A 25,737-nucleotide genomic window follows, 5' to 3' on the forward strand; every position below is an offset into this window, starting at 1 on the left:
TTCAAGATAGTCAATGTAATCATAACTGTCGATAAACTTAAAATTAGGACTCCAGAGGCGAAATGACACCTATGGTCCCAAAGGCAAGGGCGACGAACTATACAAATAGCTTCTGGCAAGACGGACGTTTTAGTATGTCTTAGCACGGACAAATTTAAATCCGACGATGCATCTAGAGACTGAGTTGCTCCTGAGCTATTTAGTTGTATTATAGACCATGTTATGACACATACGACCCGGAAGCTGATCTTTGGACTAAAGTACGGAGACAGAGTTGTCACCGGCTGTGAGTTTGTTGATGACATAGCACTGTTCCTCAACTCTAAGTCACAGCTACTCATAGCTTTGAATGTGCTTCAAGAAAAAGCTGCCAGGATAGGACTGTCTAATAACTGGAAGAAGAAAAAAGCCATGATAGGACAGCCAAATTCTGACGCCGACAAATCAAATTACTCGATCACCGGGAACCAAATTGAAGTGATCGACCATTTCACTTATCTTGGCTCTATTATATCTTCAGACGATTGCATCGAACACAAAGTTGTTGCCCGTTCGGCCATGGCCTCTGCCGTTTTCGGTAGGCTAAGCCAAGTTTGGAAGAAACCAATGATCAAACAAGCTGCCAAATGAAAATTCTTGGAGACTCAGTCTGTTCATTGCTAATTTAAGGAGCTGAGACTTGGCCTGCAGCTGCAGCTGTCCTACGTTGTCTTGATACTCTTCAATATAAGTGGCTATATAAGTGGCTCTGGAGAATTGAGGGAATCTGGAGGACAGACTTTGTCAGCAATGACTGCCTGCAGGGTATGAGTCCCAGTCACTCTCTTCACACCAGGATGCCCAGCGGAAACTTCACTGGTTCATATATCTTTAGCACTCCGGTCTCTCCAGCCCGGATTCTTTATGATTTTGACCCAATAAGTAGCGGCTAGAAACGTCCCCGAGGAAGGCCCAAGTTTGGTAGAATAACAGTCTTGGGAAATTCTGGGACCAGGCTGTAATTCCGCTGTCAGATTCAGAGGCCCTTGCTGCTGACCGCCCCATGTGGAGAAAGCTGAAGACGCTTCATACGCCACCCTGGCATGAGGATTAAGTAAGTAAATTTAAATCTGTACTGCGGTACCGGGTTGGTATTCTTGGGATTTAAAAATAAAAATACTATTTTCCAGGTAGATTTTTAAACAACTTTTTTCTAAAGGTTATTTTAAAAGATTTAAAACATAGTTTCAATTTAATTTCCTAACTTTAAAATCGTGATTTGAAACAATATGAAATATGAACGCCTTTTTCTCGAAGTTTTTCAAAGAATTGAAAATTAATTCAAGTCTTTTATAAAACAAATAGCATTTACTAAACAGAGCAAAACTAAAAAAAAAATAATCCTGTTAAATTAAAATAAAAAATTATCAAAACAAAGACTGACTTTTTTCAATTATGACGAAACTAGTTCAGAAGATATCAAACTGCTGTCGCTAATTCATTTAGCCCTCTCTTGGTAAATGACAACTGAAATAAAGGTTAATTTGCATAGCAATAAGTCAACGGAATTACAGATATCTCAATAAAATGAGTTTTCGGTTGACATAAAATAATGACAACCCAAATGGAATGACATGTTCAATTAATTATGTCAGACTGGTGTTGCGTTTAGGTTAAAGGAATCAAATGACAATTCTATTTATTTCTGTACGATTTTGCTTCTACTGTTAGTGAAAGCTGCCGTTGTGTTTTGAAAACAGAGAAAATATATTTATTTACAGAAAGGAGTTTATTTAAGAAAAGCCACACTTCAAGATGGGTCTAATTTGCATTTTGGGGTCATTCTTTTTTCTTTTATATATTAGATTAAGCAAAACGGGAAATTTCATGATAAAAACTCAGACTGTTCAGTGTTCCAGAGCAATGTTTTATTCGTTCTGAATTACCCTGTGGAATGCCTAAAGCTAACCGCGGAACAGGAGAAACGTCTTAATGCCTTTGAAAATAACTGTCTTCACCGGGTCCTAAAGATCAGCTGGAGAGGCCATGTCAGCGACGACGATTTCCTTATTCACACATGCCAATCAGACATCGCCTCCGTTGTGAGGCAGCCAAGATGGCGATACCTTGGACATATCCTCCGTATGCCAGATCATACACCTTCTAAAATGCTCCTCTACTGACAACCAAAAGGCACCCGTCACTGAGGAACATACAAAAAACACGCTCCGTAGAACGTGCGAACGGGATACGAGCCATCCAGATGATTCTCGTCCAAGAGTGGGAGGATCTACGCAGAGACCCACTTGAATGAAGAGCGGAGGCTACTTATTGACACCCTGTATGCCTCTCCAGGCACTGGAAAAACTAAGGTCTAAGGTAAGGTCTACCTTATGATGGGCAACACTGATTTGGGCCAGGAGTAAGTCCACAATTACAAGTGGACTGGAGTAAAATTGTTGTTCTTATTGAAAGAGGCGGAAAACGAAGAAGGTTAAACAAATAAGACAAACATTAATGAAACGAAAATAAATATACACTAACCAAAATAATGAACCATTTAGAATTTTAATTTATACAATTGCAATTAATTAATTGAAATATTAATTAGTTAAAATAAGTAAACATTAAAGATAAGACAAAAACCAATTGACTCGTGAGAGCTGAAGTCGGAATACATATCATTTTCAAACCGTTGGAAAGTGGTTCAAAAATGGTCTTTAAACTCCTAATTAAAAACTAGCTAAAAACGAACTTTTACAAATAAAATGATAAGTATACAAATTTTAGGAATTTAGTAAAATATAAAACACACAATATAATGTGCGAAATCAGTAAAATAAACTTTACACAATGAATGGTGAAAAGCGAGTAAGGAATTCACTTATTTAACATAGTACTGACTTAGAGGCACTGGCAGATCCAGGGGGCCAGGGGTACCTCGCCCTCCCCCCCCAAGATTTTTCTCGGTGCCCTCTTTTCTCCCCCAATATTTTACTCTAGATCCGCCCCTACGTAGGGAATAGAAACGGTTTGATAGGAATTTTTAGAGGCCGTACGATCAGTTTTAAACTGATTTTTCTAACCACAATGGTCCAAATTGTCAAATCCTGGCCTCCCAAATCTGTTTTATTTAAAACCATCTAAAGAACAATGTTTTTGTCTGATAACCGTTGTTGGATGCAAGGAAACTATCATTAACTATTCCTTAATCGTTGTGAAACAGACTTGTGAACATTTGTTTTAAATGCCTGGTTAAATGCACGGAACCGATTAGGGTAGTCTCAAGTAATCTTTAGGGTAGTCTACCCTAAAATAAGGGTAGAAAATAGTACTAGGTCTCTCTATTTATGAACTACTTACAACCGATGAAGCAGGAGAGACGATGTTTATTATTTATTGAAGCCCTTTCCTAGGGTCACTCTTTATAAGAATTAGTGGCATATGCTATAAGAGAGAGAGAGAGAGAGAGAGAGAGAGAGAGAGAGAGAGAGAGAGATTAGCATATTGAGGCTCACATCTCAAAGTATGTCTAAGAACCCCAGAAATTATTACAATTTTTGAAACTTTGGGCCAAAAAGTTACCCCCAAAAATTGTATGAGCCTAAGAAACTTTGCCGTACTTTCAAACAAGGGAGAAACACGCCCGAAAGAGCATGTGATCTGGATAAAAAATTACACCATCAAATTCAGCCTATCAGAGAACATTAGTTTCAAGCCTCAATGCACATAAATGCGAGGTTTCGTATTTTTCCCGAGAGGGATGACTAAAACTTCAAACGAACAGACATTATTCCGTATGTAAGGGGGGATGCTCCCCCTTGAGAGAGAGAGAGAGAGAGAGAGATAGAGAGAGAGAGGGGGGGAGAGAGGGAGAGATAGAAATAGTGGGAGTGAGAGAAGGAGAGAGACAGAGAGAAAGAGAATTATTTAAGCTAAAGTGAGGGACGTAAACATAAATTTATGTTGAAGGAAGGGGATATGACAATATATATATATATATATATATATATATATATATATATATATATATATATATATATATATATATATATATATATATATATATATATATATATATATATATATATATATATATATATATATTTTCACAACCAATATTTTAAATAAACTGCATCCGTGTCCAGAATTTCAGAATATACTAACTCTAAACCACTAAATCAATGTCTTAAGAATAATTTCATTAAAGCCTTTTTCTCAGACCTCAGTCTGAATTAAACTAATTTTGACTTTTTTGTTATAGTTTTAACTAGACATAGCTTATTCCGACAGAATAAAATCATATTAAGATAATGCGGACGGGTGTCATGAAACATCAAACTTCTGCTATTAATGTGCTTAGATAGTTTTCAGTGATTAAAATGTGCGTTAATATTTGCAAATTTATGGGAGTAATTCAATAGAGCTAGGCAAGTTCCTCTATGCAGCGTGACCTCAGCCAATTAATACAACAAATGACCGCCCAAGTGCAAGAACAAATTTATTAACGTTAAACGTTAAAATTTCAAAAATCTGTTTTGTTACGCAGGACGTTTGCACCCAAATGACCCATTTTGTTGACTCTTAAGGCTAATCATTTTAATTTGTGCCCAATGCCATTCTCCCTATGCTAAGAAATCGTGAATGGCCACTGCAAGGGCACATTCCGAGTTTTGTTGGGGGGAGTTTTCTTCTTTTTTTTGGGGGGGGGGGGGTACAAAAAAAAAGGTTTCAAAACGCATCGAAAATTTGTTCATACACATTTTTGTTTCTGTTTTTACGAGTCGGACAAAATTTAGGGAGGGGGCTAAAAATCCGGTAGCCCCCCCCCCCCTGGATACGGCCTTAGGCGGTGGCGATTTAAGTTATTTTGAGCTGATTTTTTCATGACTTCCGATATAAAAAGGAAAAAAAATGGTTTCATCTTTTCTACTTTTTTGTATTTTGTGAAAAAAAAAAAAATTAGATTAGCCTACTTGCGTTTGTAGAATAAAAATTTAGTAGATGGGCAATAGAAGTGGCTAACTTTTTTTTGGTTGATTTTTGAAAAATTATTTTCAGAATTGCTAAATTTTTGTTTTTTAAGGTAAAATTTTTTTTTTTAATTTTCAATATTTTTCTTGTTATAAAGCACCGCATCTGCTTTAAAGGCTAGAATTGTGATAACGTGTAGATTTTGTAATCTACAACCATTACAGCAAGTCTGAGGTGTCAATCACAAATTCTTTGAAAGCAAAACCTAAGTTGAAAAATTGCTTGTTAAGCACTTTATTTTTCCCCTTCCAAAAAGAAGGGGGAAGGCGCTTTTCCAAAAAGAGCCATTTCACAAAAAGACAAAAGAAGGAAACGTATGAAGGTAAGAGAGGAAAGGATATAATAAATGATTAATAAAACCAAAAAAGGGTAAGAAGAAGGAAAGCACCGAGACACTTGATGCCAACACAACTACGCAGGCTCTGATTTCGCAGCAATATGTTCAGAGCTTCACAATTTGCTCCATCCCATGAAGTTTTAATTTCCTTTAAAGCCTTTTTCATGACCCCTTCTCACCTGTCTCGAGGACATCCTTTATTTTGATCCCCCACTGACAAAAATCAATTTTTTTTTTGCAACCTGTCATCACAAGCCGTGACCTAACTACATATTCCGTATTTTGATTCAGAGTTGCCAGATGGGGCGCACTTACGCCATTTGGGCACTTTTTTCAGGCAGTTGCGTTTTGAATTTTTAAAAATGGCGCATTTTGTTGTTTTTTTTTGGGGGGGGGGAATCGTTCCTTCGGCACATTTTCCCTATAAAAATAAAGTTTTTGGCGCATTTTCGCTATTTCAAACCACATATCTGGGAGCACTGGTTTTATATACACTTGCTGTTTCTATTGAATGTGCGTTTAGAAAATCATGATTTGTCACTTCACATCATTAGATAGATGGACTGATTCAACAACTCAACTAATAATTTTTACGAAATTTCTTAGTAGTACCCGAAAATTTTTAGTACTACGAAATTTTCTACAAAATACCTCCATGGCCACTTCGTAATTAGGCTGGAGAGAAAATAGTTAGAAGGCGGAGTCAAACACACGATTATTAAAACCCTACAACACCCTCAAGTCCGAGAATCACCGATACTGTTAAAAAAAGAAACAAAGAAAGAGTGCTCAAGAAAGATATTAGAAAGTTTTCCGGTAAATTTAGAGACGATTCCATTACTCCCAATACTTAGAAGGTGAACACACAACTCGAAGTCTTTTTTATAATCTTTCCAGACGCAGTAATCGTTTCACTCGCAAATCCTTATTAAAGCTCAGTTGAAACGGACCCTAAAGTAGCGTTTTCCAAACTGGGAGACGCACCTCCCTAGGGAGGCACGGACTAGTCTAAGGGGAGGTGTAAACATTAGTCAGGATTGACAAATATTCTAATGAAAGTTAAAACTACGCAGTCGTACAAAATAGCTTAACCCTTTCGTGATGCTACTGAACACTTTTTTCAGAACGATGAATTAGACGATCTTTGCGATTAATTAGTTTCTCATATATGCACTACAAAATTCACATTACAAGTAGAAGAAGGAACTAATGTCGCTAAAACCGCATATATAATTAGATATTTTCGATGTGTTGAAGAGAACAAGATAACTGAAGATATTCTTTGCAAACTCATTCCTGGCAAAGCCATATCCAGTAAAATCCACGCCACATCCAGTATCAAAAATATGAGTGAGGAACTCAAGACGTTTCTACAAAAGTAATGAAAGCTATAAACTACATAAAAAACAGTTTATTCTAAGTGATATTATTTACAAAGCTGTCTGACAATATGGGAACTATTTGCACCTCTCTTTTGAACTATTGTGAAGAACGCTGGCTATCTCGTGCCGAAGTTATTCAGAGGATACATGAATTCAAAGTGTAAATAGCAATTTTTATTGAAGAAAATCAAAATGAGGGCTCAAATAGGTTTGGGGATGGTAATTTAATTACCATCTATATTACCATCTAATAGGTTATTACCATCTAATATAATAAGATAATTAGATAATTACCATCTAAATAGGTGGGGATGGTAATTTAATTATTAAACTGACATAACTGGGGAAGATTTAAGGAAAATTTAGATTTTTAAATAAATCTATGTAAGGGCTATTCAATGTTGATTATATACCTGTAAGGGGCTATTATATACCTGTTGATTCAAAAAGATAATGTGAAAGTATTCAGAAAAAAATAGAACTACGAAAGGCAAATGTGGAAAAAAAAAGTTTGACATGCTTCCATTTTTTTACTTGTTCACCCAAGATAACACAGAAGCAAACAAAAATCCATTTGTTGAACACATGGATGCTTTGTTAATTAGTTTATCAAATTATTTTCAAGATATCAATTTCACAAAATATCCATTTATCGAAGAAGAAGATGACGAATTTAAATCAACAAGTAATGAGAAAGAAAACTTCATTTAGTTAGCTTGAGATAATTGTTTAATATAAAATTTTTAGAGTGTATCTCTAATTCAATTTTGGCTAGATATTAAAAGTGAATATAATATTTTGTCAAATAAGGCTTAAAAAGCATTGATGCCGTTCGCAAAACTTTATTTGCACGAAATAGGATTTCCTGTATTAGCTGAAATGAAATCGAAATGTCGTGTTCGTTTGGTTATAGAAAAGGAACTTCGTGCAGTCATCCCGTCATTGACACCAAGACTACTCGAACTTTGTGCTTATTATATTATAGTGCTAATTATATTATTATAATCATATATTATAATTATATAATTACAATTATATTTATTGTAGTTTGTGCATTATATTATTATAAATTTATTATATAATTATATTTATTATTATTATTATAATTTATATATTATATATTTATTATATTAATTTATAATTATACAATTACAATTATTATATTTATATTATATTATTATAAGTGCTAAATTATATCATAGTGCTAATTATATATAGGCAAGCAGATCCATCTCATTAAAAGACAACAATATAAAACTGTTATTCGTTTTCCTTGTTTGTAAGATTTTGTCTATTTTGTATTTTGTAGAAAATTTCGTAGTACTAAAAATTTTCGGGTACTACTAAGCAATTTCGTAAAAATTATTATTTTTTGAATGGAAGGGAGTAACCATACGACCAAAAATTTTTAAGGGAGCCCTGGTAAAAAAAAGTTTGGAAACCATTGCCCTAAAGTGGCACCATTGCCCTAAAGTGGCACCATTACCCTAAAGTGGCACCATTGCCCTAAAGTGGCACCATTGCCCTAAAGTGGCACCTAATTCCTGTTACTACTTGACGTTAGTAGGAACAATAATAGTAGTAGACTTACATTACATTTACGCTCCTTTTCAATATACTAATCGTTACCCTTAAAATGCATCCCCCTCCCCTTGATGGTCCAGTATATAGTCCTATACAGCCCAATTCTTTGTTGTTTAGCATCTCGTGATGCGCCATGCATTCTTTGTTAAAAGAGGTTAGCTGAATTCTTTACTCGTAAAATAACTCTGTCTAAGTGGTTTCAATGCAATTGCTGGAATTACGTGCCACTCTAGGGTCCGTTTGACGCTTTTTAATAGGATTTGCGAGTGAAACGATTATTATATTTAGAAAAAGGCGTAAAAAAAGCAACGTCTCTATGTAAGTAATGGAATAATCTTCAAATTTAGAAAATTTTCTGATATCAAAGTAACATACCTTAAAAATAACATTCAACTTTAAAAACAAAGGTTATCACAATAGTTACGTTAAAAATGGCGGATCTTGCAAAAGATATCATCAATATGGCGTGAACTACAGAGCTTAAAGTATTCAACTTTGATATAAAAAACTACTATGAAACCATGAAATACAATACCAAAGAATTAAGTTATTTAATGATATGGAAAACAGCGCTAACTTCAGGAAAAATTTAAAATATATAGACTTTTTTTTTTACTTTATATAGACTTCAACTTTTCACACATACTCCTGATATTTCATAGTAGTCTGACTGTTTAATTAATTGAATGGCTCTTTAATTAATTTGTTTAACTGACTGTTTACTTGAATGGCTTACCTGACTGTTTAATTAATTGTTTACTTGAATGTTTACCTGACTGTTTAATTAATTGAATGGCTCAATTAATTAATTTAATTAATTAATAATTTAATTAATAATTTAATTTAATTATTAATTAAATTAATTAATATTTTAATTTAATTAAAATATTAATTTAATTAAATAATTTACTTAATTTAATTAATAATTTACTTGAATGTTTACCTGACTGTTTAATTAATTGAATGGCTCTTTAATTAATTTGTTTAACTGACTGTTTACTTGAATGGCTTACCTGACTGTTTAATTAATTGTTTACTTGAATATTTACCTGACTGTTTAATTAATTGAATGGCTCAATTAATTAATTTAATTAATTAATAATTTAATTAATAATTTAATTTAATTATTAATTAAATTAATTAATATTTAATTTAATTAAAATATTAATTTAATTAAATAATTTACTTAATTTAATTAATAATTTACTTGAATGTTTACCTGACTGTTTAATTAATTGAATGGCTCAAAAGCCAAATGAATTAGAACAATAAAATAATTACTTGAGAAAAGTGACAAATAAAATATGCTACCTTATAATAATTTATATTTCTTATTAATGTCAAGTTATTTTAATATTAATTAAATTTTCTTCTTAAATAAAATATATATTGTTTATGTGCAACAGCAAATATTTTTTCAGCCCTTTTTAGACCATTCTAGCCCTTAATTTTAAAGAATTCCGTAGAAAATGTACGAAGGTAAGAGTTTATTAGTTTTGGAATTCAAATCTGAAAAACATACGTAGTGCAGTCACTCAATATGGACTCTGAACAGGACCATTGAAAGGGGAAGCGACCAGGACAAGCTGCCCTGGGTGCAGCTTGAGTCAGGAGGGGGGCACTGTAATTCATTTTTCACCAACTCTAGGAGCGACCCTGGCTCTGAACGGCCAAATTCCTGCTCGTGTTATTGGTAACATTTATACTAAATACTAATGGCCCAAAACTCCTCACTGTCTGTAGACGTAGCCAGGGGGAGGAATTAAGGGGTCTACCCCAGTTTAACAAAATTTAATAACAAACTATATTTAAGTCGTTACTTGCATGGACACACATGGACGTTACGTTAATAATATACAAACACATTACTGTCCGCCCGAAATATTCGCCTTTTCCGTCCAGTATTTTCGTTGGCAATAAAAAACCCCATTTGCAATCTTTATTTCTTTAATTTTGTTTTTGTGATGGTTACACTTAAGAACAAAACCCATTCCTATGTACAAACGTAGCCCGGGGGGGGGGGGGTTGCGTGCTCTAGACCTGTTTATTTAAATTTAATTAAATGTCTAGTAAATTAACTGTATTTAAAGTATATATAAACTATATAATTAAATTATATGAATAGCACTAAATTCTTCATGTCAAATCTATTTCGTCCAAACACCAGTTGAATTACAACAGCTAATTATTTGCCTTAATATTCAATTTAACAAAAAATTTTGGGCAGCAGTTATTCCAAAAGATCTAAAGAAAAATCTAAATTTCTCTTCAACCTTCCTGTCAAATTTATTTTGTTCCACGGCCTTTTGAATTAGAACAGCCAATTATTCTCCATTTGAACAGTCTATTTTTGTTTTAATTAATTTTAATTAAATTAAAGCAACAAATTGGGAAGAATTCATAAGAATGAATTTAGAGGAAATTGGAATTTCTTCACAAGGTATAAAAAGCAAAGTTTTGAACAGGTTGGGGTGCAGGAGGAGCGTGCACAGAGATTTTTAATAGCACTCGAAGCCATAAAATAGATATCTTATTTTTTTGACTTTCCTGTCACATTTATCTTGTGCCACCGTCTTTTGAATTAAAACAGCCATTTATTGATCACCAGCAGCGGTGCACCTTAGAATCACCTCCAAATGTGAACTAATCAAGTTTGTAGGTAAGGGGTACAAGTATGAAAAGATCTTAATATTCCTATTATATATAAAAAAAATATTTCTCATATTTCCACTATACCACTAACCTCCCTTTGATTAGGCTAATAGCATACTAAGGTAGAGGCCTGAGATTCAGACGTCACCCAGAAATGTAAATTGAAATTTACACACAGTGCTCATAGAAATACCTTCTGAATAATCGCCCCTATACCAGAGGCGTAGCTAGGGTTTTCAGCACCCGGATAAGCAGTCCGTTTTATCCCCCCCCTTCTCCATCCCAACAACATCAGCAGATTATAGTATTGACGAAAAAAAAAATCAATTTGGCACCCCCTCAGGGATTGCATCTAGGGACAGCCGCGCCCCCCTATAGCTACACCACTGCCCTCCACAAAATGATTTAAACTCCTCTTGAACTAGCACCGGGACTATGCGTCTACCTATAATAAATAATCAGCATATACTAACCATTACTGACAAAAAACTAATTTTTAAAGCTAAAAAATTACAACAAAAAAATGCTTATTTTTTCCAGGAATAAAGAAGTTCAATGGGTTCGTTTTCTTTCTTCAAAATTTTCTGGATATCGATCAAAGTCTCACTGCCCTTTAGTAAGGTGTACTGGCCCGGCTGGTAGGAAACAGAAATACAAAAGTTTTGAATACCACTACTTTCCTTTTTCCCCAGACCCAAGGTCAATCTGACTTCAAGGTATTTGCTCAAGTGTTCCACTAAAATAGAAAGAAAAGATTAATAACTGTGAAAATGTCGAGACATTTAAAAGTCCAGCTAACTGTCTCGATACAAAAGTCCAATAAAAATGTCCAAATTCAGAAAAAAATATTAAATGTACCTTTTTAATAATTTGACTTTAACAAGTTTCAGAGGTAGATATAAAAGCGTCCATTAAGCTTTTTTACTTAATCGTAAGCTTAAATTCGTTAAAAAAATCAGGCATAATATCTACCATTAAAAAGTGTCTCAAAATAAAATATAAGTAATCAGTAACGAGTTAAGAAACACTGGAAGAATGGCAACCTTGATCGTAAAGCAGTTGGTTGACCAGAAAAGATAAAAATTAGAAAGTTTCCAGCCCCCAAAAGATCATTAAAAATTCTAAGACATAAAATTTGCCACTAAAAAGTGTCTCAAAGCCAAACAAAACTGACCATAAAGCTTTTTAGTCTGAAATACCAAGGACTTCAAAGTACCCCCTCTCCCTTCATGAACCAATATTAGGCCTATTCATACCTGATAATATTGATTTTTATTTTGGTTGTTTCAAAATTGTGAAGTATTTAGGACAGTTCCACCTTTTAGTCAGCGTTGCCATGTTGAACCGTGAATTAAGCTAAACTAATTAGTTAAATTTGACAACGCTTTTCATCCGGAAAAATTCAAAAACAACCAATCTGTTGATTCCCAAAGACAACTAAACCTTCAAAGTAAACTACAGCTTCTTAAGCTACTTGATGTCACATACTTTGGCTTATTTTTTGCTGATTTGTTCTCTGCATTTTTTTCAAAATTTTGGCACCCGCTGCTACTAAAAGCTACATAACTGCATAGAGGTCTTTTTTTATTGAAAACTGTATTCCCAATTCTTCCGCATTTTTAAAAATATATATTTGTGTAAGCATGCATGCTGAGCTTCATTATGTATGTCTCATTACAACTGAATCCCAGATTTTTCCCTAATATGTTAAGATAAATATGGTTCTGTGAATTTTCAATTAGCCATTTCAAACAATCAGGTTTCATTTTCATTATCCGTTAAATATTTATATTTAAATATAAATATTTTAAATTTCATTTTTTTCGCCAAAATGCGTTATATTAACCAGTTTGTAGAAGATTTTATATCCCTTTTTTACCTTACAAGTGTAGAGCTCTGAAATTTTGAACAATATTCGCCTTAAATCCTCATATTTTGCAAGGAAAAATTCCTATGTAATTTAAGGTTCAAAATGAACCTTAAAAATATAAGGAATTCAAATATAAGGGCAAAAAGGGAACCTTCGGCTCCGTCAATATAAATTTGGCGCAGCTTTCTGAAACTTTTGAATGTCATAGAATTAAAAGGCACAACTAGTGTTGTTTTAAAATACTGAAAGTCATGAATGTAGTTATTGGGACACAGGATACCTTTTTCTGTATCTAGATAATAAAAATTTCTGTTACTTTCCAAAATGCATTTTTATTCTCTACCTTGCAGAGGGTTCTCTATACTTACTTCCACCCTACAAGTGCATAGCTCGGAAATTATAAAGCATCAAATATGTTTCTAAGGAAATACGATATATTCACTTAATATATTCGAAAGGGAAATAAAACAAGTCTACTGATTTTTTTTGGTATCAGTATAAATTATATTAAATTAGCACCCTTAGAATTAAATTCGTTACTTTTGACTCTTAAAAGCATAATGACTTTTATAGGAGTATCTTACATGAGAACTTTCCAGTTTTTCTTTTTTTTGGCTTATTTTTTGCTAGTTTTTCCTACGCGTTTCTTTTCTAAATTTGGCACCTGCAACTATCGAAAGCAACATAACTGCATAGGGAGGTCTTTTTCATGAAAAACTGAATTCCCGGATTTTTCCTATTTTTGAAAGATACAAATGCTTATGTAGGTTTCTCCTTAACAAATTCAAATAGTCAGATTGTTTTCTCACTGTCCTTGGTACAATTCTCCGAACAAAGGAGGAGGATTTTCCAGAGGATTCTCTAGGATTAGGATTGAGGAGAGGGAGGAGGATTTTCCAGATAAAGTGTCTATTTTTGGAACCCGCCTGACTGACTGTATCTCAAGCAGTAAGCTGTAAGAAAAATGTGGTTCAGTCATGCTTTCTGGGGCTATAACGAGAAAAAGATTGAGATGGCTTGGATAGGTTCCGCGAATGAACGATGACAGATTGCCAAAGATCATCCGTGTCTGCCAACAATCTAGGGCTAAACAAAAAGCTGGTCATCTCCAAATGAGGCAGGAGGAGGTCATAAGAAAAGATTTTAGGGAATGGGAACTTCCTGGGAAGGTGTTAAGAGGGAGACTAAATAGACTGGAGAAGATTGGAAGTGAAGCGTGCGTAGCTGTGCTGGCCTTGAGCGGCTTGGTGCTGCAGTGAGTTTTTAGGAGTAGTAATCTTTGGTACTTCAATGGCAAGTTAAGATACTCTTAGAAAGTGGCATCTTAAGCTGTAAAGACAATTGCTCTGGCAGAGCAGAAAAAAGTGAAAAAGTATCCGGACATTAAAAATCACAGTTAACTCTCGAGATATAAAACGCTGTTAAACATTCGATGAAGAGCATTTCATATTAAATAATTATAATAAAATCACGTTAAAAAAAGAAAGCTTGTATCCCCAAACATTTTTTAATCTATAATACAAAACTGAAATTTTTTGGTACAAAACCGAAAAAACGGGTGGTAACAGCATATTCTACGACTAATCAAAGAATACTTTTACGCAATGATGACCCAACGGCTTCAATTTGAAACCTTTTTAATTTTCAGTGTAGTTGAAGATAGAGGTTTTTTTTAACAAAAACTTTTTTTTACTCTTTATGATCTTTGGTATATCTTTCAATCGATGTTACCTCTCATAATTTATACAAACGACCCTGGCATTCAACATTTCCTCTTTAACTCTCGCCTACCTCTTCTTCAAACAACCAAAAGCCATAGCAATACCTGTTTACTGATATAATTGATCTTCCTTAAATCATGATAAAGATAAAAGGACAAGAAAAAGTATATGAAACCTGTCAAAGCCACTTAAAAAGAGTCCATTTGGCTTTTCTTTTATGGTGAATTAAAACATATTGTAGAACTGGCATTCAAGCATTAGAAACAATAGCTCGGCCAGAAACGGCATCTTTAGGAAATGCAACAGTATCCTAAAATTCACGAAAAAGCGTAAATGTGCTGGCCTCATGTGCTGGCCTATGTGCTGGCCTCAAAAGATTTAATGCTGTAATGATTTTGTAGTGATAGTAGTTTAATGACAACAGATGAAATTTGGTTCTATTTCCTCTTTTTTTAACCGCATATGTAGTTGGAAAGTGAATCAGTGAATATATCTTTAAACTGAAAAAGAAAGCAAAAGACACTAGGTATATGCAGATTGTTTATTTTTTTGGGAGAGAGACGGGGTGTAGACTCCGTTAGTTAAATCAAAAACAGACAATTCCTGTGAAAATTTTAAGCAATGAGGTAAAATATACCCCCTATGCAAGTGCCACTAGACCAACTAATTTTCAACACGTAAAATTCCGTTCAAACATATATCAAACATACGTTCGTATATATATACGTATACGTATATCATATACGTATACGTATATCATATACGTATACGTATATCATATACGTATATATACGTATACGTATATATACGTATACGTATATATATACGTATACGTATATCAAACATATATAACATACGTTCAAAACATATATCATTTGAGGTTAAAAAGTGCTAAAGTGCCAAATACAATGTCCATTCAGCTTTCTATTCTATCCAATTTAGTTATTTAATACTATGATTCTAGTTGTCTTTTAATTCTAGTTTAGTTCTCGTCTTCCTAATATTAAGTAAAGAAAAACTGGAAAAAGCATCTCATAGGCCGTAAAAATAGTTGCACGGCCAAAAAGAAGAAAGATTAGAAAATCCAGTTAGCTGTCCAGACATTAGACTACAATAAAACATTCCAGGCTGAACATTTGACACTATTAAGTGAGAAAGCCAGAAACGTTCCTTTACTAATAATTAAACAATATTTAATAAATAATATTATATTTAATAAAAGATATCTTTTACAAATTCGTCTCAAAATTTATTCAGTTATACATGTTCTCGTCAGAATTACCCTACTTCTAATTTTAGTAATGAGTAATAACAATTAGAGAAAGCTTCTTTTTCAATATATTAACCCGTAATATTTGGAACACACTATATCCTGAACTTAAATTTTCAAAAAATTTGAACTATTTTAGGAAAAGGTGTCTTATTTATTTTTAAATTTGCCTAAAGCGAGACTTCAAATGACTATATTAAATAGAAACAGAAAATTAAATAAGAAAGAAAGACAAAAGAAAGACAAGATTATTAAATAGAAAGACAAGAAATAGTCTCTACATAAAAAATACTACAAAAGTGGCTAACAAATATAGTGGCTAAGTGGCTAAAACTGGCCGAAAATGCCATCTCAATTTTCCGAATGCCAAAAACGTTGGAGGGGCGGTACTAGCTAGATACTAGACGGCAAAACTAAATTGCTAAAAACAGTGATTTGTTAGCCTTTATCTGCTCGCAAAAATGTATGTCCCATCTTCTTCTAATGTCTGAGTTTATTGTAGCAGCTCACACATGGCGGTTGCAGCAAGAAAGCCGAACATATTGTTAAAACACAACCGGTAAAACATGGGATTCGGTAGTTTTTTAGATTTTTTTAATGGATACGGTTTCAACAAATCAATTAAAATATTGTTTTTATATATCCGATAAAGGGGGCTAAATAAGGTAGTTGCTAAAAAAAGACAATCAACGCCATCTAGCTTCATCTAGCAAAACAACAATCTTGACTATGGTGGTTTTCTAACTTCATCAACACCATCTAGCTTTCTCTAGAAAAACAACAATATTGACTATAGGGGCCATCTAACTTCATCTAACAAAACAACAATCCTGACTATGGTGGTTGTCTAACTTCATCAACGCCATCTAGCTTCATCTAGCAAAACAACAATCCTGACTATAGGCTTTTTATGCCCCTGTGTTGGTAGCAGTAGCTGGTGGCAAAAGCAGTAAAGCTGCTTTATATCATTTTTTTTCTTGATTTTTGGAGGTTTGGCAGACTTCACACCGAAAAATATTTACGAAATGTCAATATTTTAGTTTTGCCATGGTCTAAATGATGAAATGTTTGATGTTTACATTGTTATTTTCAATGGTTATTTTTTATTCAATTTTCCTTTTATTTCATCTTTATTTGATAATTTCAAATTAATTTTTGAGTAGTTCATAACTATTCAAAACTATTCAGGAGGCTAGAACTCCCACATAATCGGGTTAATTCATAAATAATCTTTCAGTTTTAACTGCCACTCTTTACTTTCGTATGGCATGTTTTTTTTTTTGCTTTCATTTAATTTCTGTTCGGCTTTTATTTATTCGGGGTATTTCAGATACTTTGCCCCCCTAAAACTATGTTTTTCTATTTTTCAACATAAAAATAACTATTTTGACTTGTAATCTCACATCATCTTTTGCTAAGATGGGACACTCGGCCTTTTCTAATATTCTCTCACCATCGATTCGATTCGTGTAGACTTTGGGACCGTAGATTAGAAGGATATAGGGAACAGGAAGGCATATTCTAATTCTTAAAATTTGGCATATTTGACACCAAAAGGTATTTATGAAATATCAATATTTTAGATGTCACCGATCTATTTTTCCACCATCTGTACAGACTCTTTAAGTGACGTACGGCCAACCCGGGCCGCATCAATTATAGGAATAAAAAACAAATATACCGTCGGCCATCCGGACCATGTCAATCATATTCCTTAAAAAAAGAAATAAAAAACCAAAAATCCTACCGGCCATCCGGACCGTACCTATTATATTCCTTAAAAAGGTATCAAATACCAAAAAGACCATCGCCCACCCGATCCGTATCAATTATATTCCTTAAAGAAAGGACTCAAAAACCACAAACACAATCGTTTAATCAGGCCTCATAAATTATATCCCTCAGAAAAAAAAATCTTATCGGCCATCCGTGCCGTATCTATTATATTCCTTAAAAAGGTATCAAATATCAAAAACACCATCGACCATCCAATATTTATCAATTATATTCCTTAAAAAAAGGACTCAAAAACCAAAAACCACCTTTTAAGTGCCGTACGAACCAGTGCTTCCATTCCACTAAAGTGAAAATAAAGTATTTAAGTGCGAAAAAAAAAGAGTAGAATTATAGAAGGACACAATCTGGAAGTAAGTATGTTATCGTGCTTAATATTGCTTAATATGCTGAACTTATGGAGGAGTGGCATTATTGATAACGAATAGATGGTGAAATTTATCTCGGTTGAAAAGTGTTTCATGTAATCTAGTATGGGTGCGAGTATCTTTATGTGGTAACTCGTTTTTCTTTTGTTCAGTGTATTTACCGCCGGAACCTAACACTTTTAGTGATGAGGATACCTGGGAGATATTAGAAAATGATATGGATCGTTTTTCAGAACAGTTTCCGTCCGATTATTTTATTTTTCTAGGGGATTTTAACGGATATACAGGGGAGGACGAAGGAGCCCGTGAGGAGGAGGTGGGTCTCGAACTAGGAAAAACTAATGGAGTTTATATGATTGAGCCGTCGGTTAGGAGGAGGACGAGTAAGGACGGTCATCGGAGAAAGAATAATTGGGGGAAAAAATTATTGGATTTTTGTGGTAAGCAGAATTTGGTTATTTTGAATGGGAGGACAGGGAAGGATTAAGGAGTGGGGGATTTTACATGTTTTTCGGGTAGATCTCCAAGTGTTATAGATTATGGGGTTGTGAGTCTGGAGCTTTTTTCTTTTTATGTGGATTTGAGATGATGGCACGGACAGGGTTAGATCACGTGCCTATTATGGTTAGCTTAGGAGGAGGAGGTTGGGCTGAGAGCAATAAAAAGAAGCTTGGGGTTAAGGGAACAATCGGTAGTGATATTTAATGGAGTGAAGGTTTAAGGTTTGAGAATGACAGTGAGGAGAAGTTGAAAAAGGTGCTAATTGAGGATAAAGAGCTGGATTCATTTATTCAGAAGAGTGAGGATATGGCAAGGGAAGGTGATATAGCAGGTTCGGTTGACTTTCTGTCGGGGGTTTTGTATAAGATAGGAACTAAGGTGGCATGCAGGAGAAAAAATGGTAGAAGTATTGGTTTGATGAGTTTTTTTTATAAGGATTGTGAGGAAAAGAAGAAGGAGGTTTTAGTAGCTTTTAGATTGCTTAAGGCTAGTAGTACAGTTGATCTGGAAAATAATTTGCAGGTTTTTAGGAACAAGCGAAGGGGATATAAAAGGCTACTCAAGTTGAAGAAGAGACGTTCTGAAGAGGAAGAAAGCCAAAACATACGGGAGAAATTTAGCGTGAATGATACAACGGAGTTCTGGAAGTTAATTAGGAAATCAACAGAAAATAGAAAGTTGACTGATTCAGTGCCTCACGCCGATACCTGGCCAGAATACTTAGAACAAAAATATAAAGAGATATACACCGAAGAGGACGAAGAGAGAGCTGATGAGGAGATGAATAGTTTAGAAGAAACAGCCCATTTTGAGTTGGATTCAGAGGACGCTAAACTACTGGAGCAGGTTGGACAGGAGGATATATGGCACGCCTTGAAAAGCATGAGAGGGACCCCAGTACCGGGCTTCGACGGAGTACCAACTAAGCTGTTGAAATGGTCAAGAGCATGGATACTGCCAGTGCTTGCATTGATATTCTCAGCAACTCTAAGTATACCTCTATGGCCAAAAAATTGGCAGATATCCATTATGATCCCATTATTTAAGAATGGAGAAAGAAACCTACACGAGAACTATAGGGGGATAAGTTTAGGAAGTTCTATCAGTAAGCTATTTTGTAGAGTCCTTTCTAGTAGGATGGATAAATGGTTGCATTATAAAGGTATATTAATTGAATGTCAGGCAGGGTTTAGGGAAAACTATAGTACAATTGATCAAATATTTTGTTTACAGGCTTTAGCTAGTAAATATACGAGGCATAGGAAAAATAGGCTATATACGGCGTTTTTGGACATTAGGGGAGCATTTGACGAAGTTTCAAGGAGTTTGTTGAAAAGGGTGTTGGTGAAATTAGGATTGCCAATTAGGCTAGTAGAATTTATAATGAAAATGTATGAGGTGGTTAAAGTAGTAGTGAAGGTAGGTATTTCTTATTCTAGGCCAGTTTTAAGTAATGTAGGCCTCAAACAGGGATGCACTCTATCACCGCGTTTGTTTTCTCTTTTTATTAATGATATTGAGCAATATTTTAGAAATAAAAATGTCCCTATGTTAAAATTAATGTCGCTTGAGCTGTTTTGTTTATTATTTGCAGATGACATAGTATTGCTTGCGAAATCGGCTCCGGCTTTGCAAAAGATTTTAGAGATTTTGGATAGCTATATTGGGAGTAAAAAATTAGTTTTAAATATTGATAAATCAGTTATATTAGTTTTTGGAAATGATGAAAGGGAAAAGAATAAGTTTTATTTTAAAGGGAAAGAGATGAAAGAAGTTAAGGATTATATTTATTTGGGAGGTAAGTTCACAAGTTCAGGGAAATGGAGTGATCAGGTGCAAATAGCGAGTTGGAAGGGTCAGAAGGCTTCATGGGCGTTATTGAAGAGTCCCCTTAGGCATCTAGGACCGGCAGATATTAAGCTACAGAAGAGAATTTTTTAGACGAAGGTAGACCCAGTATTGAGTTACGGTGGGGAAGTTTGGGGGTTTGAAAAAGGGGAAAAATAGAGAGAATTGATTTAGGACATTTCAGGAGACTTTTAGGGCTTAGCGGGAAATTCAATAATCTGGTGTTAAAGGGTGATCTAGGATTGTTTTCATTAAGGGTAAAAATATTGGTTAGAATTATAGGATACTGGGAAAAGGTGATTGGTTTACAGAATAATAGGTTAGTAAATGCAGCTTATCTGGAGGTGTTGCAGGATAGAAGGAAATGTTCATGGGCTTCCCAGGTGAAATCAATCTTAAATAGTTGTGGGTTATCAGGTGTTTGGAATGAAGGGAAGGGGATAGGGCTGGAAGTAGGAAATGTAGCAAAACTAGTAAAGGGAGTGCTTGAAGATCAGGAGATTCAGAAATGGCAGTGTGAAGTCGCAGCCTCGGTGTACCTCGGCATTTACCGGCAATGGAAGGAGGTCTGGGGATATGATATTTATTTTAAAGCGGGTTTAAATAGTGAAGAAATTAAGTGGTATATATCAGGGAGGGGTAACTTTCTAGCACTTGGAGAAAAGAGAAAATATTTACGGAGGGTAAGGGTAAAGGAGGGTCCTTACTCATGCTCTATCTGCGGAGAAAATGGCGAGGATCTGCTTCACTTCATGGCTCTTTGTCCTGAATTCCAGGATTTAAGAAAATAATTATTTTTTGTTAATGTGGGGACAAGTGAGTGGTTGGTTTCAGTAATGGGGTCAAAAAATTATGGGACAATAAGAATGATAGCAAAGTATATAAAATTGGGTATGTCACATAGAGATAGATTTTTGTAAAGCGGGTTGGGTGAGTGCGGAAAGTATTGTTGCATGTGTGTAAGTTGTTTTCTTGTTTGTTATTTTTGTAGTCATGGCCCTTGATAGATGTAACATACATCTATCTATTTATGTTAGTTTAATGGTATCGTGTGCTTTATTATGTTTTTATAATGTTTTGTAATTCTGCGTTGTTATTGTTATGTAGGCTACCATACTTTGCTATGAGTGTTATAATCATGTTATTATTTTGTGTGATTTTCCTTTTTTTTGCCATGGCCCAAAGTGGCTTTTATTGCAATAAATATATATCTATCTATCTATTTGAACAGGAATGTTAACAAAATTGATTCTTACGCTATATTACCGGTATTTCCACTTCAAATTTTTTCAATCCCTAAAAGGCTGGTGGAAATCCCTAGAAAACCCTATTTTTCAATACCAAAATCTCTAAAAGTTTCGCCATTTTCTGACTTCTTTCCAAGTTACAAGTAAAGCCTTATTAGGCTGACTTTTAATAGCATTTGTTCAGGACAACCTATTTTGCAACTCAAGACCTTTATTTGTACCAAAATATCTTCTTTTGACGTTTAAAACAATGCTTTGTATTTATCAACTAGTTAAGTTTGGTTTTGATTTATAGATTCCGGGTCCAGATCTCAGATTCTGGACTATATGAATATATTTCATTTATTTGTGTTTCTTTGCCAATATTTTTTCCTTCTATATTACTACTTTTGCAACACCCTCGTTATATTTGAATTGGTACGAAAGATTGGCATGAATGATATCCAACCGGTCGCTTTTTAACGCATTATTTTTGTTTTAACTTTTTTTTATTTTGTGTTGTTTATTTTAAGCAGTGTAGTAGCAAAAATGAATCACTTAAAGCTTGATTTAAGGAAAGAGCCTGCATTTTGATCTTTTGAGTTATTCGATTTTAACTAGTGTAGACTGCTACTTGCCTCCCAATTTTCCAGAAAATGCCGAATGTAGACGCACCTTAAACTATATTCAGAAAAATTTAATGAGAATCACCAAATAATAAGATTTAAGAAAAAACATACAATGCTAAGATTAATACCCCGAGTCATCGTTGTCGTCGCCACTCCCATCGTCTTTCCCAATGCCTAAGAAAGTGACGCATTTGGACGCTGTCACATCGAATTTCACGGATTGCATTTTTTTTCTTTAAACTTTCGGTGAATGTAGGGGGGGCCTTTACGCTTCATCCCATACTTGACAGAAATCGTCGCAGCTAAAGTTACGTTTTTGAGACCATTCCTCTATTCCTTTTTTACTGTTTTAAGAACGCTGAAAAGTCTTTCCACAACGACATTTGAGCAGGGAAATTAAAAAATAAAACGAATGAAATAAAAATTCTTGTAAACTTTAGAACTCCACTTGGCGTCTTGATGGATCCCACCCAGTTCCAAAAATCAAGAGGGTTTCCACCACTGAGCAAACTGGCGTCTGGACTAAGCAACATCAACACCTGCCACTTTTTTTTCAACCAGCCTGAAATCTTACGAGAAGTGCCCGAAATTTTGGTAAAAAAACCGCAACAATAGAATATCACCATCTGATGCGACTTTTGGGTGTACAATCTCTACGAAGTTGTAAATGTCGTAATCAAATGGAAATCAGTCGACTAGCTGGGACATAGCTTCAATATAAAATTTCTGGGCAATCTCCTTGATGCTCTTGCATTTCTCCATGAACTTTGTATCTTTTCCTTGTAGGGAAAACAGAGGGGCAATGACTTCTGGTCCCAGGTAAACCTTAGAGGCGGGTAGGACGAACTCTTCTCTTTTAAAGCTCACAGACTGAGCAGGCTCAATTTTGTTTACAATAGTCTTTTACCATGAAATTGTGACAAAGGCTCTTCACAACTTCTAGCACTTCTTTTTAAAGCAAGTAAGATGGTAAATTTGGATAGATGCTTCTATTTGTATTTGTCCATCATGTTGGTTATTTTGTTTCAAATTTCGCAGATCTATCCAAGTCAGACAAAAACAAGAACGTTTGTCAATGACTTTTGCCAAAATCGCCGTTGTATCCAAAATTAATTTTTCCTTAACAAAAATCCATAGGCTCGGCAAGGAAAAAAGTGGAAAATCCAAATTTAAAGTAGAAATAAAGTACTAAAGTAGGTCTAAAAATATTAAAGGAGAAACGTTCAAAATAAAGTAGTCTACTCTAAAATACAGTAGAAATGGAAGCACTGCTACGAACAGACTCGTAAACTCCTTCGCGCCATATTTGTAAGTGTAATGACCTTTTTTTCTCTTTTTCTAGATCTCATGTGGTTGTTAAAGAAGCACAATTTAGCGTTCTTTTTCGAGTGCCACGATAGCTATTTAAATGTACGAATACGGAAAAATACAAACTACAACCCCTATCTCGACAATTGAAATTACAAAATATATCGGTTGAAATTACGATTTGGAAATCACATACAATAAATTATGAAATTACGAACGAAACGTCGTATAACCCCTTTTTGAATGTTTATATAACTTCAATGGATATTTTTTAAATTAAATTCTCCTTTTATCTTATTTTATTTTGTACTTTCAAATTAATTTTTTTAATGGTTCATAAATTTTAACACATTTTGCAATAATTTTTTGAGCCTTCAGGGAAGGATCATCTGTGATCGACGCGCCCTCTAAGACCCTCTCCATTGCAAAAACAAAGTTGTTCATATTTGGCAATAATAGAAAACTACATTAAAACTAGAAAAGCGAATATTTTATTACTACAGTTTTACAATTTGATGTAACTTCGACTTGGATCATATTTTGGACACAAAAACTTTTCAAAACTCAGCAATACTTTTTATTAACCCTCTGCCCAACACCCTCAATGACTGGAGAACTCTCAATGGCAATAATGTAAGTTTCCGTCAGATCAAAAAAAAAGTGTTCCTTTTTGACTGTCCATGGTACTTTTATGCTCAACCAAGTGCTTTAACTTTGAAGTCTCAAAATAGTTAACATATTTGGCCAATGAAAAGTTCATTTAAAAGCTCATTAAAAATCAATCTAATTAATTTCATCAATTTTTGTATTTTAATTTAATTAATCAATGTTTTTATTTAATTAATTAATTTAATATTAATTAACTAACTTAAATTATTTCATTTAGGTCAGAAAATTTAATATAATTTAAACAAAAATTAATATCGATTACATTAACCTAAATTAAATAATTAATTAATTTAATTAACATTTAAATTAATTAATTTTTTGTTTTCAATTAATTAAAAGCTAAATTTATTTAATTACATACCGGTGGCATTTGCAGTGGTTTTCAGGTATCTCACAGAATTGTCTTTCAATGCTTTTGGCCAATCACTTTCATCTCCCATTTCAACTGGATGGGGTTTGAATACAAGGTCAAGCTCTGGAATCTGGTTTTCGGCTCGACTCTCAGAATCTGTTGTATCTTCAGCTCCAGAATCATTATCAGAAGTTATTCTGCTTCGCTTTGTCCTCAAATCTACAGAGAATAGAAATATGGTGAACTAATAGTTATAGGGTTTTATAATAGCAAATGATGACCAGATACCCAATGCTACCCATAAAAACACATTCCTGCAGTTGATTCATTATCATAAGTTTTTCTAGTTCTCATTGCCCTTACACCTGCAGAGAATAGAATTATGGTAAACTAAACAGTTTTAGGGTCTTAAAATGCTTTTTATCATACCCAATATCCAATACTACTCTTAAAAAATATTCGGGTATAAGACAGGAGAGGAGGAATACACGGAGAATTTTGCTCCTTTAATATATGTCTGAATAACCTGCCTCCCAGAATACAAAGGTAGAGATTTTAACCAACAAAGTTACTTTTTCAGTTTTTATCCCCCCCCCTCCTAAGGAAAAATCTTCTTATATCCATTCTTTTCAAAAGGATTATATCAATGAAGACCTATAAATTGGAGTTGTACCTTCAGTTGATTCATTATCATTAGTTTTTCTAGTTCTCATTGCCCTTACACCTGCAGTGAATAGAATTAGGGTATACTAAACAGTTTTAGGGTTTTATAATGCCTTATTTCTTACCAAACATCTGATACTACCCATAAAAAACATTCCAGGGATAGATCTTCCACTTTTAATAGCGGTCTGAATGACCTAGTTCTAAAAATTATAAACTAAAATTTTTACTGTCAAAAACACTTGTTTTAGTTTACCCCCCGCCCTCCCAAACAAAAATCCTCGCACGTCCATCCTTCCTAAAAGGATCGCACCTATGTCCTATGGATGTCCTATGTGAACATAGGACAAGCAATCGCTTTCCTGACAAACTTACTTTAATATTTAAATATTAACATTTTAATCATATTTAATATTTAAAGATTGAACTAGTTGAGCTAGGCAAATGAAACTTTCAGAGATTTTGAGGATTGGATATTTGAGCTGATCCCAAAAAGTTTTATTTTGAATTTCGTCCAGAAGAGGATTTGACCAAAATATTTTCTCCCCCT

At 34.1% G+C, this 25,737-nt stretch overlaps 2 protein-coding genes across 2 annotated transcripts in view; one reads left to right on the plus strand and one right to left on the minus strand.

The window, feature by feature from the left end:
• Window positions 1-222: 222 nt before the first annotated feature.
• Window positions 223-630, plus strand: LOC148954690 (uncharacterized). The gene has a single exon (XM_089086460.1). It carries the CDS (start codon window positions 223-225, stop codon window positions 628-630), a length of 408 nt encoding a protein of 135 aa, XP_088942586.1.
• A 10,789-nt stretch (window positions 631-11,419) lies between these two features.
• Sce (E3 ubiquitin-protein ligase Sce) overlaps window positions 11,420-25,737 on the minus strand; it is a 57,466-nt gene continuing 43,148 nt past the window's right edge. The window contains exons 4-5 of the mRNA XM_089086698.1: window positions 24,534-24,743; window positions 11,420-11,704 (exon numbers count right to left, since the gene is read on the minus strand). Of these exons, the coding sequence (XP_088942824.1) occupies window positions 11,496-11,704; window positions 24,534-24,743 (419 nt within the window). The 3' untranslated portion in view covers window positions 11,420-11,495. The remainder of the gene's footprint in view (window positions 11,705-24,533; window positions 24,744-25,737) is intronic.

This window comes from Artemia sp. Qi Xiang Cuo, chromosome 3, assembly GCF_049724085.1.
Source record: "Artemia sp. Qi Xiang Cuo chromosome 3, ASM4972408v1, whole genome shotgun sequence".
Taxonomy (NCBI): domain Eukaryota; kingdom Metazoa; phylum Arthropoda; class Branchiopoda; order Anostraca; family Artemiidae; genus Artemia; species Artemia sp. Qi Xiang Cuo.

Bases quoted from the DNA above. Each gene is read 5' to 3' on its own strand.
- LOC148954690 (XM_089086460.1), top strand. From the start codon at position 223: ATGACACATACGACCCGGAAGCTGATCTTTGGACTAAAGTACGGAGAC.